This window comes from Amblyomma americanum, chromosome 1 (assembly GCF_052857255.1).
Source record: "Amblyomma americanum isolate KBUSLIRL-KWMA chromosome 1, ASM5285725v1, whole genome shotgun sequence".
Classification (NCBI taxonomy): domain Eukaryota; kingdom Metazoa; phylum Arthropoda; class Arachnida; order Ixodida; family Ixodidae; genus Amblyomma; species Amblyomma americanum.
This window is the reverse complement of record NC_135497.1, coordinates 236246628-236263675: the sequence shown is the minus strand read 5'-3', so window position 1 is coordinate 236263675 and position 17048 is coordinate 236246628. Positions and strand designations below refer to the sequence as shown.

At 41.6% G+C, this 17048-nt stretch overlaps 1 protein-coding gene across 2 annotated transcripts in view; it reads left to right on the top strand.

Moving 5' to 3' along the window:
• Cad74A (cadherin 74A) overlaps positions 1-17048 on the top strand; it is an 80280-nt gene that overhangs the window by 43753 nt on the left and 19479 nt on the right. For both annotated transcript variants that reach the window (XM_077648754.1, XM_077648755.1), the window contains exons 30-36: positions 1779-1899; positions 4164-4418; positions 7040-7152; positions 8559-8729; positions 9623-9711; positions 11538-11630; positions 13002-13134. In XM_077648754.1, coding sequence (XP_077504880.1) covers positions 1779-1899; positions 4164-4418; positions 7040-7152; positions 8559-8729; positions 9623-9711; positions 11538-11630; positions 13002-13134 — 975 coding nt within the window. The remainder of the gene's footprint in view (positions 1-1778; positions 1900-4163; positions 4419-7039; positions 7153-8558; positions 8730-9622; positions 9712-11537; positions 11631-13001; positions 13135-17048) is intronic.

Below are 17048 nucleotides of genomic sequence, written 5' to 3'. Positions count from 1 at the left end.
GCCAACAAATATTACTGTCACCGCAAACATACCGGTCTGGGTGGCCGAAGCCTCTGCGGCGAAATCAGAAACAAGGAGTGGGAGAGAAGGAAAGAGCGAGGCAAGAAGGATGCGGCACTGATGGCAAAGAGGAGGGTGATAAAGGGGTTAAGTGGTGCAGTGTACACCAGCTGCACTGATTGCAAGCAGTGAGGGCTGCTCTCCTCGTTTGCCCCATGAGGGGCAAGAGGGAAACCCTTCAAAGCATGTGATGTCAAAAATTGAATAATTACTTGCCACATGTGACACTTGTGCTGAGAAATGCAATGGAGCTGTAAAACTACATTCACATTTTGGTCAAATCTTTCTTGAGCCTCACAGCTCACTGCAATTCCATGAAGGGCTTATTTCTGTGGGGTTGAGAGTGGAATCATATTGCAGCATAAGGTGGGGCAATGGTAGACCCACCTAGCGCGGTGTCTATGATGCTTGGTGTGTCAGGGGTTGTTGAGGCCCACCAAGCATCAGAGCAAGCTGCAGACAACATCCCACATCTTTAAGAGAGCGTGTTTCGAACAGTAAAAGTGAAATTAAATGGGACAACTTTCAGGGAATGGGATACAGCAAAAGGGAAATGCATCGGGCTCCAAAACACATTCTGCTTACGCAGTTCATCACATCAGATCATCTGGCCACATGTAAATTTTTTCAGACTTACAAATATTTCTCAGATCTCCTATAATGCTTCCTATAGTGCCTATAGTGCTTCCAGGCCAAAAAAACTTCCAGGACTACGAACTTCAGTATAGCCATTTTCTCGGAATAACTATCATTTTGTATTTTCATTGTTATGTTACAAAAACCCTGACACCGCAAACTTGTATTTTAGAACCCAAAAAGTGCTGAGCTAGCAAGAGCTCATAATAGGTGCTGGAAGCAAAGGCCTCCCATCTGGAATGGAGCAGTGGTCAAGGAAACCTGAAACACAGCCTGTGAAATAAAAATAATAATGAAAATTTGCATCAAGCTTCAAGGGGATTGAAATTTTTAATGATGAAGTTTGAAATTAAAGGGCAGCTCCAGGCATTTTGGAGGTATCGTATTCTGATGAAACTTATACTCTAGGTTTTTCTCTCGTTTCTGATTACTTCCACCAAGTTTTGCAGCCATGCCACATTTCATTGTGGCGCAAATTGATTTTAAAGTCTGCCATTTCCGTGGCTTCGGTTCAGACGATTTCTACGGTTAGCAGTGAATTTGCAACGTCACATTCATTACCCACACATTATTACCCGCTCCCTGCTTCACAAACCAAATTTTGTGTTTTGTATTAGGTCATCTCAGACACTTTTTGAGAGGGATCCTCATTTTTAGTCGTTGTTTTGACCATTGAATGCGTGTATAAGGGTTTTTCTCGTAATGTTTGTGACATCATCACTGTGTCACACAAAGCGACATTCCTGGACACAGACTGAGTTTTGGTTTGTTGTTTTTGCTTTTATTAAATGGTTCCACTTGGCATTTTGAAAAACTGTTTGTGGCGAAGTGAGAGGACTCTGAGTAATGTGATGCAACTATCAACTCAAAATGTTCGAAAAACCCCTGGAGTTGTCCTTATAAAGGAGCCACTTCAATGGCAGGGCTGACATTCCCCTTGGGTTGGCGTATGGTAACAGCACCCCACACACATGAATGCATGCATATCCTCCATTGTGCCATTTAGTACTAGTGTCCTCTGCTGCACTGCTGCATCATTTAGTTCTAGCATGACCTTTTGAAACCGCTCTTTGCTCTTCCAGGATGCTGAGCCTGTTGTGATGAAGATAAAAGAGGAAATTCCCATTGGTACTATCGTTGGCAAAGTGAGAGCCTTTGATGCGGACATTGGAACGAATGCCTTTATTGATTACTACATTGTGGGTAAGCCATCTTGGTTGGTGTTCATAAGTTTGTGCACATTAGGCTTCAAGATTGAAAGACCATAAAATAAGTCCTTTACATTGCTACAAGTTTCTCTCACATGCTTTGATCCAGAAGCCCATTGGTGTATGCACATTATGTGATAAATTGTACCATAGCTATGCTATGTCTGCGTTAAGGTCACGATGCCACTAGAGACATCACTACACTCTCGCCTGAGATCGTATATAGTGAGTCTAATAGAAAGCTGCATGAAGTTCACTGAAGTGCCTCAGTGATATTTAGCAAAAAAGGTTTTGTCCAATTGTGATCAGCAGCACTGCACTTGCTGTCTGTTCTTGATGTTTGAGGGTCAAACTTGGAGCAGTAAAACTTTTGCTTCATTTTTGAAACCATTTTTAAGGATGCTGATGTAAAGTGAGCAATGTGAATGCAACTAGCTCAATATAACTTGTAACCGTGGGACTTCACTTCTTGAGTGTATTGCTGGGTGAAGTTAGGTACATACTGTGCACATCAAATCTCTTTTGATCACCATCCTTCTTACCAAATTTTTGTATTATGTGGGTATTTCTGTATCCTTAGAGTGTTCCTGATCATGCAGGCTGCCCTTATTAGCCTGCATCTTGCTTCTGAAAAGATACACTACATCATACATGGATGAGTGAAACCATATTTGTGTAGCAGTTGTTTTGTAAGAGACTGAAGATTCGGGTTCAAACAGCAGTGTGAAATAATTAAAGACCCAGAGAAAACGACACAGGGTAAGAGCAATTAAATTGTTTTATTGCTGCGCACGAAATGTATGCGTGAATTTTGAAACACATGAAGAGTTAACAAAAGAAACAGAAATGACAGCTGATTTGCATAGTTAATCAAATTCGAAGTAGGTGCGCTAGCACTGCTTGAGGGTGCACGAGCGACACACGTTCGCTCCGTCCGGAGTCCCCAGTGTGAATCTCACACCATCTGCAGAGCGCTCGCTGACACGCGCTACACAGCCGCAGCCTTTGTATAGCCTCTCTCTCATTGGCTGCAGCTGTGCGACCACGGCGCTTCCTCATTGGCTAAGCTACATGACATGCGCGCTACCACCTGCCTATCTTTGGCATTTCACGGTCACAGTGTAGCTTCGGGCAGACCCCAACGAAATCCGTGATTGCGGGCAGTATGCACTAGTGCACTAAAAAACCAGTGATTGGTATGTACTAGTATCTAGAAAGCATGTTTCTTTCCCTGAAACTAGGATGCAGGCCTGGCTCACACAGCCGGCTCCTGGCTTGGTAGTATTGTAGGCCTGTTTGATCTCATATGTGTTCCCTGGTCAGGGGGGTGAAGATGACAGAAGTTTTCGCAAAGCTTTGCAGCTGCAATTATGCACATACAAAACAAGGTGTGTGCCTGATCCACTCCTTAGCAAATCACATTCCTTGAGCTGCATGTTGGCACATCAGTCTGTCTGTCTGAGATGCTCTCGCCTACACAGTAACGAAATTCTGTAAATGCATTAAACTTGCAAGTGACAAAAGTGGTTTGCATGTCTGATTGACCTTTCTGCATGTGTGCATATATTTTCTTGCTTTCAGGGAAAGAAATATGCTTTCTAGATAGTGCCTCGTAATCGTCAGATTTTTCTTTTGTGATCTTTTCTTGTTTTTAAAAATTAGTGTATATAATCAGCACGTTGCAAAATTCTTTCGTTTCTAAGTGCCTGTCCTATGCCGTCTTTGTCATCATTATTATTATTAATATTTTGTATACTGCTGTTTCAGTTATGAATGCATACCAATAAGCCCAACTTTCTATTTTGCTTCATTGCAGGTTCAGAATAACTTACTCTGTTCATGTTGCTCCTTGTTTTACATGGCACTTCTAGTTCAAAGGGTGTGTGGTAATTCATGACAGCAGTAAGCAGCTTTCAGAAGCAAAGCAAAATTGGGCCTTTCAGCCTTCTAAATGCACTGCACTGCCAGAACTGGTCATAACCCTGACTTTCTTTTTCTGTCATTGGTGCCATCCCCCCACATTTGACCCTTATCTTTCTACTGCAGCGTTTCTAGACTGGGTAACTGAGGGGCAATTTGTTTAATTTTTAATAATGTAATTTGCAGTAGGCAGTTACAACAGTTACAGTTTGTAATTTATAACTGAGTTGCAATATAATAGGTTTTCATCAGTCAGTCAGCTGCAAAGCACTATTTTTTGTTTGTCTTTTAACTAGTCCACTTCAAATATGCTTTTTATTTTGACAATTGTTTATACAGGTGGCAACATGGACAATGTTTTCACTATTCAGCGGACTGGCAACAATGAGGGCGAGATATTAACCAAAAGGAGAGTTGACCGGGAGCAAAAGGATCGCTACCTTCTTACTGTGCAAGTCAGCATGCCATCGAAGCGTTTGGAGCAGGTTGATGCCACCTACAATCCCGATGACAAGACGCAGCTGCTGGTTGACATAAAGGTTGAGGACATTGATGATAACTCGCCTTCATTTGAGAAGCCTTCCTATGTCCTTGGTGAGTAGAAGGGTATGCTTTATGCATATTATCTACTGTAGCAGCATGTGTGGCATGCAGTATACCTAGAGGTGGGTTTGTGTACGGCCTTAGGTAGGAAAATTGTGTATTTGGTGTTAGACTGTCATTGATAGGATATTTAGTTTTCTGTAGGCCTTCATACTGGGCTTTGGCTTTGCTCATTAGTGTATCTTTGGCTTGTCAGTGTATCTTGACTAAACTGATAACACCAAGAACTTAGCACAAGAATGAAAAACAGGAGAGTATCGTGTATCTGTTTCCTCTACCATTTTGTCTTTTTTTTTTGTGAGGTGCTTTTATGACTTTGCTTGTAGAAAGCTTTGCCTGGCATGTTGCACTACTAGAAAGCATGCAACCTTCTTGTTTTTGTAGCAAGAAAGTGAGATACTTATAGCACAATTTACTAAAAGTTCCGAGGCTCTTTGGCACTCAGAAGGAAACTAGCAATGATAACTTAGCTTGCCCACAGTTCGTAAGTGTTCTGTTCCTTGGAAGGGGCTAGGAAAAGGGGTGTACCTTCAGCTTGCCAAGCCAGATTTGCCAAATGGCCACAAGCTTGGCTTGACAAATGTTCCTCTGAACAAGGCTGAAAGCTGGGCCAGCTGGTTAAGATTCATTGCAAAAATTAGCAACACTAAACAATGCACAAGCACTGACTGCAAGGCAGCCACTAAGAACGCTCCACTGACTGCTCCACTCCACTGAGCATGCATGCACATATGTGTATGTGTATTAGCTCATTGTTGGTTCTGCACTGCTTTTTGTAGTGTTCCCCTAAACTTAACCAAATTCTACTTCTGTGTCACAGCATAGGAAGCTTGATGCTCCTCAAAGCTAAAATGACCCTCCTTGGGCCGCACCGTAAACATGCTGCAGGTCTAAGTAGCCTGCCTGTGTAGCACTCTGTATTACGCTCATTGTTTTAAGCCTGTAAGGTGCCCCTTACATGGGTGTTGCAACAAAAAAATAAAGTCCACGCCATCAAAGTAACATGAAGCAACTAGAATGCTCTTGAGTTGATGTAATGGATGGAGTGTTCGTTCGACACTGTTAGTAAGTAAGGTCTCTGGTGCCTTCAACAAGCTTCATAATGCAGTGCTCTTTTCAATGCTCTTTGTCATACATTCGATTTTCACAACAGCTTAAACAAATGAGCAGGTATTGTATCCAAAAGTATATTGGGCTTTAAAGAGTCCTAAAACATATTTTATAAAAGTGCAGAATCTGCTCAGTTTGAAGGAACACTGCATGTGATATTTATTGGCACAAGAATTTCGAGGGAAATTTTATAACAACAGCCAAATTTTGCCCCCTCAGAATTTGCCTCACTCCTTATCATTTCCACTGCAATGAAAGCTACATGTCTGCACCAGCACCACGAGGAGTTCGCGGCGCTCCACCTAGTGACATGTTACATGCGACTTTATACCTGTTTTGCTTCTTATGCAGAAGACTCAGGCATGCAACATGCTGCATTTGCTTAGCCTGTTTTGTCTGATTTCGTTTTACCGTTGACACCTGCTTTTGTGATGCTGAAGGAATGCAGCGGATAGCTTACATCTGCCTGCTGTGATGAAAAGAGCAAAAATTATTTGTAAGAAATGGGAAGCATGGCGAGGGTTCAATGTCTGTCAAGCACTTGGATGGTCTGATGCGATGAACTGCGTAAGCAGAATATGCTTGTAGGATGAAGCTTTTCCATTTGATGCTTTTGTAGTGATAGTTACATTACGGTAGCATTTCGAGCCTTCAGAGTGGCTGCACCGCCACGCTGTCACGTGGTTGGTCACGTGGTTCGGAGCAGCTGCCGGCGGCGCGGCACCGTGGCTGATCATGTGGTTCGTCACGTAGTTTGTCACGTGACCAGCCACGTAGTGCGGAGCAGCTGCTGCTGCCGGTGGCGCGGCGCGCCGGCGAAACCAAGCTGCCACAGCTGTGTGCATGCGCTGTATCAAGTGGGACGAAGATAAAGAAGGAACGCCCAGCGAAACGGAGTGGCGAAACACACTTAGCAATTCAACTGAGCAAGTTCCACTCGGCCAGCTGTAGCTATCGCACCACTCCATGTTTAACCAGTGCTAAACCACCGCCAATTTTTTCCTTTTGCCACGTCCCATAGCCTGAAAGTTGTGCCAAATAATTTCGCTTTATTTTGGCTAGATTTTATGGTTTCGCTAATGAATTTATTCTATACATTAGCTGCATTTACACTTTGGTTTACTTTGATTGGCTTTAGGCTTGCTAATGGTCTTTTTATGCTTTTACATTTGTTGCATTATATACATTTAGCCTTACTTGGTGTGCTGGGCTTGATCAGCTGTTGACATGCACTTGTTTTTGGTGCTGCTTGCCTTCTCTCCGCAGTAGCCACTCGCTTGGGGGCGTTGCTGTGCCCACCTCTCCACCTTTGCCAATGCAGATTTTCCCCTATCTTTCCAGTAGATGCTGCTTGCTGAATCAGTGCTTCACATACTTGACATTTGCGTTTCTTATTAAACATCAGGACCATATTGCAGCTACTCTATATTTGTTTTTCCTTCTGATGCACTTGCTTTCTTTCAGTTTATTGGAGAATAATGTTTGGCTGGTTTATTTTCTAGGCATACGAATTAATTCTGAAATCAACAGTGAACTAATTACACTAAAGGCAAGGGACCCTGACAGCTCATCAAACATGATCATGTACTCCATCCGAAATGTAACATACTACAGAGTAAGTACTTTTACGCCTTTTCTTTTGTTGCATATGACAAGAGCAATAGATATATTCAGGTACTGCTTAAAATCTGGCATATTCTGATTCAAGAAACATCAAATAAGTAGTTAACAGGGACTTATTGGTAAATTCTTAGTACAGTTTTTTTTCGTGTGTAAAACGTGGGCGAACTTCAGTCTGATATGAACACAAATGTTTGTAATGTCTGTGCAACTTTTAAACATTGTGCTCACAACCATTTTGTTGCACTCCCATTCCTTTTCTATCTTTACCTTTTGGGCAGGACACTTAGCAGCTATGGGCAGAATGCCCTACAGACCTGTGTACTCGCCTTGCTTCAGGTTTTTGTCAAATGAGGTCCTAAATTTCTACAAAAAGTGCATGACAAAATGTTGAGATTCCTTGGTTGGATTCATCTTCCCGAGAAAATGACTTTAATAAATAGTTACAGATTAAGTGCTCAAAAGATCTTTAATCTTTAAGATCTTCAAGCCCCTTTAATGAAAATATTTTTGATCATTTCTCCTCAGATGAGGTTCGGTGGACCCATGGATGTCCTAGAAGGCACACCTAGGGTCCCTGCAACTCTTGATATTTAGTGAAACCCTCTTACTTGCTTTTTGATAGGATGAGAAAACACGGTGGATTTACATTTGCAAAGTACAGTAATAGTGCCGTGGCACTTTTCAGAGACAAGCTAGCAAAATAAACTGGTAGCACATTAGTACTTCTTTGATTGTTCTTTTATGTGCATGTGCAAAACAGTTCCAAGTCATGGGTATCAGTCAGCTGTACAAAATATTCCTTGTTATCATGATACTTCTACTCACACTAGCCTGTACTCCTCAGTCGCTGTCACTGATGCTCGTGGGGACCCAAAGACAGTCATGGCTCGGAGCCAACATTCTAGACATTCACTTGCATTTGCAGGAATGTGGTGTCATATTTCTAGTCTTATCATTTGTTACATGACTACTAAATATAGCTGGATTTTAAGTATATGTCTTGTTCATCACAGCACTATGTTTGTCATGTTATGCTTGCATCTTATATGCTGCTAACTGGAAGTTAATAGTTCAGGTTTGGTACATTACAGATAATGTAGATGCTTCGTTCAGTGTTGTGTTCCAGCTATAAATACAACTAATCGACAAGGATTGATGCACAGGGATAAGCACATTCTTGCGTTGTTTATGGTTTTGTTGCCCTGATTTATAAGTGTCATGCCATCATGAGGCTTTCCTTTAAAATTGGATCATTTATTCGTTAATTTGCTGTGACATGTATTTGTTGATATTTCAGATGATGCATTTGCTTTAAAACATACTATATGCTTTTTCATATGTAACTTACACCTAAGTATGGTACTAAACTTAATCATTGTTTTGATCTGATTCCTCTAGCCATCATCAAAAGAATCAATGCCTGTTATGGGCCAGTTCGAGCTAGACGCTCACAAAGGCAGCCTGAGGAATGTTCGAAGCTTGGGAAAATACCGAGATGGGTATTTTGACATAACAGTTGAATGCCAGAGTGCTCCTGGTCCCCAGAACACTGCTGTTACACATGTGAGGGTAGGTAACACAGATTGCATTCTTTGAGATTTTGTGGCTGTGTTATTTGCTTGTATCTATTTGGTCCTCCTTTATTTCTATCTCTCTGTGGGCATTGTGCTGTGGGAACATGCTCGGGTAAATAAGGACACTGAGAACAAAGTGAAGTTAGCCTGAGTCAATAAGGTACCACATTCTGTTCACAAAGAGACCACTTTCAATTTAAACAGAGCTTTTTAAAGCTAGATAAGACCAAAAAAGGGGAAATGCAGGTGTTGCCATCAGCGGCCAGTTTTACAGTTAAGCTGCGTGAATCGGCACCAATTTTTGGGTGCAGATCCTTGAGGCTATGCTACATCGCCGTTCACTTCAAAATGGTGGCAACCAGTTCTTTTTGGTGTAGACGTCAGAATTTTGAATCGAGTGGCAGGAAAATTTCAAATTCGATTTTCTTAGCCATAAATGCATCTTTTGCTGCTGGACAAATGTCAGCATTTTCCTAAATAGCCAGAGAATCAATCTTTACGGAGAATAATTTGATTAAGTTGTATTCATATTCAGTGTCTCTCTAATAAGCTAGCAGTCTTTTACAAATTCTGCTTCTAGAAAATGTGCTATGTTTGAAAACTTACAGCTTTAGCGATGAGACAAAGCGTGTATGTTCATCCCATAATAATTGCTGCACTTCAGTTATTTGTATTTATTTAAAACAAAAATCAGCAAGGCGCACGTAGTCTCCACATAGTACTATAATAATGTGAATCTTTTAGAGTATGAATTGCTAATGAGCATAAGCGCATGCTAAATGTAAGAACTTTGTCAACTGTGTGCCCTAAAGTAAGAAGAAAAAGCAGTGCTTGTCACTTTAATAATGAACCGGCTACAGCCTTTCTTCTTTCTGATTCACTCTGCAGGTTCACATACTTCATGATTCAGACCTCATGAAATTCATCTTCTACAAACAGCCGCAAGAAATTAGGAAAGTCATCCCCCAGTTTGAAAAGTAAGTTGACATTTAACTTGAGGCTTGAACACTGTATTACACCAAATACATAGCGCATGGTTATCACCTTAGATGGAAAGGATAAGCATGTTAGGTGAGCCACAGTGATCAGTAACATGTCAAAGGGCACAGACGTGAGATTTGAAAGCCCAACAAAGGATATACTATAATTTGTATCCTTAGCATAGCACAGGTATGCCATCCATCAAGTTTCAATCACTGGCATTGAGTGGAACATCGTCTAATATTATTTTCAGCAGTGGCTTGCAAGCAGTTTTGACATTTCCATCCGCACAGAAATCTGCAATGACTGACTTGTTATCCAAGCAGAACAAAAACTTTGACGTCACTCTTTTATGGTGATGGAGAATCTGACAGGTTGCTTGTCAGTACGTGATAGAAGAAGCACGAGCAGATTAATTTCTCCTCAGGTCAGAGATTTCCCAGCCCACATATTCATCAATGCTGCAGCAGGTTGAATGTGATGTCATGCAGGAGCCGCATGTTAGCAGCGAGCAAAACTGAAACTGATATGGTAAAAAATGGCTTGTAATTAATTAGTTAAGCTTCTCTCTGCTTTCCAAATATAATTTTATGGTTATTGTGCTTGTAAGGCTCTTTCAAGGCAAAAACACCGACACACAAAAACTTTGTGCCTGTTCGCCTTTTAAGCATTAAGTGTTTAATCATGTTATTGTTCACATGGTTTTTAAGATGCTTTGAAATATTTTGTTCTAATTAGCAGCTGAAATAAAATTTAGTTAAGATTGGGGTCCCATGCTTGCACAGCCACTGGCCATTTATCACAATGTTGGCGCAGTCACTGTGGCCCTCCCGCTTTCAAAAAAGAGAAATATATTTACTTTTCAATAGCATGCATTGTTAATAGCAGTTAACACGAGTGGAGTGAACAGAAACGGAGTGCATAAAACAGTACTTTTGTTCGACTTGCCTGCTTGAGTGCACTTTTTTTTTGGAGAAACTACTTCAGCGAAAAGAAGGCTGCTTCTGCAGCATTTAAATGCACCTAAACCAAAAGATTACGCTCAGTAACTAGAGAGCAGTTTTAGTCTCCAGTGGATAACTATTTAGAACTGGAATTCTGAAAAAGACTGATAGTGACAAAAATGACGCATATTAGAGGCTCAATAGCTTCTGGTCTAATTGACGAAATGCAAGCAGATTTGACACGTTTGTAGATCATGTATACTTTGTTAAATATGAAAAATTTCTTCGAGCTGCACTTAGTATAGTTCTTTAGTTTTGGTTGTTACTCAATACCTATACTTCCATTTGTCTCATATTCATGATGATGAGTAGCTTCAAACAACAAAAATCAAAGAACTACCAAGCACAGCTCGAAGGAATTTTCCATACCATAAAACAAATAAAACAAAGCTCCACAACATTGTACAGTTGTGCTTCTGCATGTGGCACCCAGTTTAGACAAGAATTACATCTGCACTGCTCCCTTCTTTAAGAAGACAAAACAAGAGGCAGTGCACAGTTGGTACACTAGGTACATCAGTGTCAGTAGGTGCAGGGATTCTTGTGGTTGAAATACTAAAAGTCACAAATTGTGCAGTCAAAAAAAGATGAACCGACAAGCCCAAGTATCTACCCTTCAAAAATACATGCATGGCAGGAGTGCAACTTGGTGAAAACCAGCTACGTGTGACAATCTCTGTGCATCTCTGCACATAGGATTGTGTTGGTTTTTTGCTCATATGTTTGAATTTAAGAAATCTGAGTGCATGCATGCAGACACATGTTCCTTCAGATCAAAAAGTAAAATCTACTAATAATGTTCTTGTCACCGTGCGCAGAGACTTGAACCAAGCTCTTGCCAGTGCTGTGACTGCCAACATTTATGACACCCAGTATTCGACGCGGGAAGATGGAAGCCTTGACTTTGAAAGGTGGGTTTTGCAATACTGTATAGGCTAGAAGAGACGAGGGAAAATAAAAAAATGTGGCTGCAGTAGGACCTCTTTTTGATATAACTCCAAAATAACAAAATATTTTGACAAACTTGAGCAGCATTTATGAGATAGACGTATTAAACCTGTCTCTGCAGTGAAACATTTAGAAGGGCAATCGTGTGCTAATGAAAGGCTCTCAAGGTAGTAAACCAAAAGCTTTCTTTATGCATGAACCTAAAGGGTTAAAAGACAAAGGTGAAATGCTCCTGTCGCATGCTTTAAGTGCAGTCATAGTACGACAAGTTTTTCAAAGTTGTCGCATTTTCATTAGCAAACAACTGTCAGTTGATGGTGTTGATGATGACAACAGCTCTAATTGCAGGTAATTGAACTTACATGTCTTCTGCGGTTTGTGAGGCAAAAAAATGTTCCTGTATGTCTGATTCATTACCAAATAAATAATCAAATGGCATGACCATGTAGTGTTAGGCTACACAAGGCACAACTGCCAAACAGTCCTTGTGCATATTGTACTGCCATCTAGTTTAACACCTGCTGAGTTAAAAGGGCAGAGTTTTGAAGCTGCAGTGAAGCAGATAAAAAAAAAAGATGAAAACCATCAACTATTTGTGCAGTAAAGAAAATATTCTGGAGGAATACATGAGATTTGTGAACAAAGTTAAGATTTGTGGATGTTTTGGATGTTTATAGCAGTTCTGGACGAATTTAAAGCTTTATGTCATCATAATATAACAGTTGGATGTGTAATCAGCAGGCACTAAGTAATTTGTTGCATGTAGCTAAAACATGTGTTACCATCACAATTGAAACACGACTATGATAAAAAGATGAAGCTGCCTTTTAATGTTACAAACAATAACTACAACACAGGAAACACATTTCTCTATCTGAGCAGTTTTTGTGCATTTAGAAAGTCCACAAATTCTCTGTGGAACACCTGAACTAGACCCAAAATTTTGGAACATGCCATATGCGAGTGACGGAGGCTGCCTTATTGGTGTTCACACTTATTTTTGTTAACCCTGTCTTGATTTGGTAGTGGTGCTTTTTAAGTTTGTCTATAGCACTGTTTGATTAATATGTTGAAAAACTTTGTGCTGAAGCTTTTGATATGTTTTTTCTTTTTATGGATTCTCGTGCTGCTGACACTAACATTGGCAAAAATTGCACAAAGAGCTGGTTAAGAGGAGGAAGCAGAAACATTACTGTGCTCAGGCTTAATTGCTGCTTCTTGATGAAAGACTGATTTGTCTTAATGCTTCAGTGTCCTGTGTATTTGGTGAGATTGCTGGTTCTGTCACTAGTGGTGTGCATCACTTAGCTGTGACTTGCTTTGCTCCCATGCAGTGCCAGCTCTTGCTTTCAGCTGCTTGAGAATGGGCTAGTTGTGAGCCCTGACGTTGTAGCCAAAATGCTGGATATGTCATCATCGCATAAGGTTCAGGCACTGTACCACAACTACAGCATTGTAGGCATTGAGGTGAGTTAGGAAATATTTTGCAATATTTTCTTATGTTGTAAAATTGCCTACATTCATAGGAGTTGTCATAGGTGGAAGTCTGTTTAGTAATGTTTGGCAAAAAAAAAAGGGGGGAAGAACAGTTATTATTGAATAGCCCTCTTCTGCATTACATAGGGTTATGCTGTTATAGATTTAGTGCAAATTTTCCACTTAGCTATGGTTTGAAATTTCGCAAGTTGTTTTACTGTGCAAGTTTTCAAAGTTAGACAGTTATGGCACAGGCCCCCTAACGTTCTGTGGTGGAAAATTTTAAATTCTGCAAATGGGAACAAAGAATCCACAGCATTCCATATGATACATCCAATAATTACAATTTTTTTAAACATGCCTCACGTGCTACAAATGTACCTTAAAGGGGGTGGGACATCAAATTTTGAGGCTATAGTAAGCTTGTTATGGGCTTCCTCTGTATGTAAGGCCACCCACGGCGAAGTATTGGACGTAACAAGTGCTTAAAATATATTTTAATTGAGCTCCAATGAGTCCCTGAGTGCTCTTTCTCACAATCGATGACCATCGCTAGCGCTATGGTGACGTAGAGCCCTGGGAACAATATCAGTGAATAGCAGTGACATCACAACACAGTAATGTGACGTACTATGAACGGCGACATCGGCGAGGCACTGCTTCAGCGACTTAGCGGTCGGTGTGCTGATCGGCATATACGTCTGCCGTCGCTGACGCACCAGCCGGCACCTCAGATCGGCAGCCAAGCGAAACTTTCCCGTCGATGAGACGATGACTCTCTGGTTTGAACCTTCTCCGTAATATGAATAAGCGAAACGAGCGACTGCATTTCATATGTTCACCCTTCGGCTCACCTGCAATACGAATAGGCCTAGCGAGTCCGCCGGGCTTGTATGTTCAATGTCAGCGATTGTGGAGAGCGGGTTCACAAGTTTTAGCGAATACAAATGGTCATTGAGCGTAGTTTTGACAACAGTCACCTGAAATCGAGGATTGTTTATGTCTTAGGACGCAAATATATCATGCGGGAAGCGCCGCTGGTAGGCGGTGTGACCCAGTCTGTCGGTCAATGCTGCAGGCGGCCGCGGCGGCAGTTACAGTCGTCGGCGTCGCTTGAGGGCAACAAATTAAGCCATTTTGTTTGTCTCAAATGGGTGCCGAACATACCTATAGATAAACCAATTTAAATTCAAGTACTGGACACATAGAAAAAAAGCAAAAAAGCAGTTACAACGAGTCAGAAACGCCGGTCCTACGCAATGTCAACAACCTGGCTATGAAGCATTCCCCAGGCTGGCACTCGCATTCTTCGGTGATTCTTGCAAAGTTATCGCACTGCGCAGACAAGTAAACCCGCAACTGGCGCAAAAGAAATGAGCTTGATTAACCTAAGTGGAACGCAGCTTGCAATTCTTGTCTAACTGACGTGCAATTGGTGCATGTATACAGATGCAGATATGTAAACAAAAGTAGTGCCGTGATGCAGTCGTTGTCATGGGCGCATTCCTGGAGGAGTTACGTACCCGTGCGGTTAATTATGGACCCTGTACAATTGTCTGGAAGCATTCATTTAGCGAATACATGCACTGTTTGCTAAACTTGCAGCAGATGTCGTAATCAGCAGCCACGGGACCCTGAGCATGTCTCGCAGCGCGGCTGCGTGGGCGGCGCGAAGTGAAGACAGAGACGGGTATTGGTTGGTAGGAAAAGTGAGCCATCGTGTCGCTGTAATGTATCAGCTATGGGCCACCGACACAGACGTCTGTTGAGCAACGGCGTTGGCGTGGCAAAGCGAAATACAGCGCAAAAACCGCATTGGCTTACGCGGTATGTCAACTGAGATCGGCCGAAGCGAGCCACTTGGTTTCAGGACTCAGTGTCATTCCTCGCTCGCTTGGCTTTTCTCAGCACATCACAGTACCGATCAAGTTTGTCGGCAGATGATTTCGAAACGCGCTGCTATGCACAGCACTTGTATGAGAGCAGATGACGCAGCAATACGAGCGTCACAACTTTTGGGGCCCATGTGACCAGGGTAGCTGCTCTTCCCTGATTATGACGTCGCAGCACACCCCGGCGCTCAGAAACCGAAAATTAAATCGCTCAGTATAAATAATGCAATAAAAAATTATTTACCGCACTTATATGAATTGCACAGCATGCATCATGCGTCCTGGGGCAATACGCAACGTTTGAAACAAAGAACACACCAACCAAAAATTTGGTGTCTCCACCCCTTTAATAAAAACCGAAGGTGGTGGTTGTGGTAGCCCTCAAGCTCTGGTATGGTAGCCTTCAAGTAGCCCTCAAGCTTTGAATCTGTGAAGAGTAAGGTGAACCCTTGTCCTCACATTCTGACACCTTTCGGTCTTTAATGGTGCCGCAAAGGCTTCGTTATACGGTTGAGGAGCAAAAACCTGTTGCTCAGTTATTTTGGCAAAGGGGGTACATACAAGAATTAGTGTTATGTCACATAAAAGCATGGAAGAACCTATTCTTTCCTATTCTTTTATTTCTTTCTTCTTATTCTCACTATTGCTCAGTCTGGTACATGTGGAGCGAAGTGGGTTTTCATGTCACAGCTTGTTTTTGTATTTTGTTGTTCATTTTAAAGTGTCTTTTTATTTTTTAATAAACACGGGCATACATCTTTGGACTTGAGCCAGCTCTTGCATGTTTTCCTTTAAATTAAGTTTAGTCCTACATCACTGTTCATTTAGAGGGGGATTTCTCATTTAATGAAGATAATCTGTTTGAGCATCAAGTTTTGACTGCTGCTAAAGATGCGTACACTCCATTAATTTCAATGATGGCAATTGCAAGTTGACAGACAGGAGCACCTGGAAGCAGCCATACGGTGTTCTTTAAAAAGCACTCAACTTCTGGTGGTCAATCAAGAATTAGAGGACTTGATCATCCTTTGAGCAAGCTAAAACAGGTGTTGGCATGCCCAACTACTTTTGCATCAGTGAGGAAGGATAGAGGAAGTCGCATAATTTTGTCTAAATTTATGCTAATGCCGCAGCATGTTTTCTGCCGTCATTTTAAAAGCATACTGGCAAGATTGCTGAGTTTTCTTGAGAAGAAGGCCTTATTTTTTGTGACATTTTTCCTTTCAGTTTTTTTTGCTTTTATATAGGGGTGTGCGAATATTGAAATTTTGGAATACGAATCGAATACGAATATGAAGAAAAAATGGCTTCGAATATCGAATCGAATACTGAATATTTACCAATGCAACCGAATATCGAATATTATTCAGTACAAAAAAAATTTCAGAAAATGATAAACAAATGCTGTTGCCCTTATTTTTTCTCAAAATAGTGTATGGTCTTTGCAACTAAAATAAACAAAACTAGACTGCCTCAGTACCGTATAAAAAACATGATGTGCACAGAAATGTATACTACTTGATTAGACAGCATAACAGTATCCAAACTATAATGAGGCCATCCAAAACAAAATCTATAAAATGACGAGACTGGCAACAAAAAATACATGATGACTAGTAAAACCTCATTCATTCGGAGTTCAAGGGACCAGAAGAAATGCCCGGTTCATCCGAAGGCCTCGGTTTATAAAATTACCCCCCACCCCCCGAAATAAAAAACCTGCCGAAAATGAGATGCAGTAAGGCAGGTGGCTCCTTCGCGGTAACACCTGTAAGCCCGTGACGAGCCGCCCGTTTTGGAGCGCTGAAACAACAGCACAAATGGAAGCAAGGGGCCGGGAACACACACACTGGCAACGGCGAGACGGTTTCTAAAAAAGAAAAGGAAATAACCTGTGACGCGCCAGTCGGCGTCCGAAAGCCGCGCGGAGCAGGGATTGGACTACCGGCGAAACTCAGATACTGAAACTACGTACGCGGCCAGGCTATTTTTTTTACCTAGCGACAACGGCCT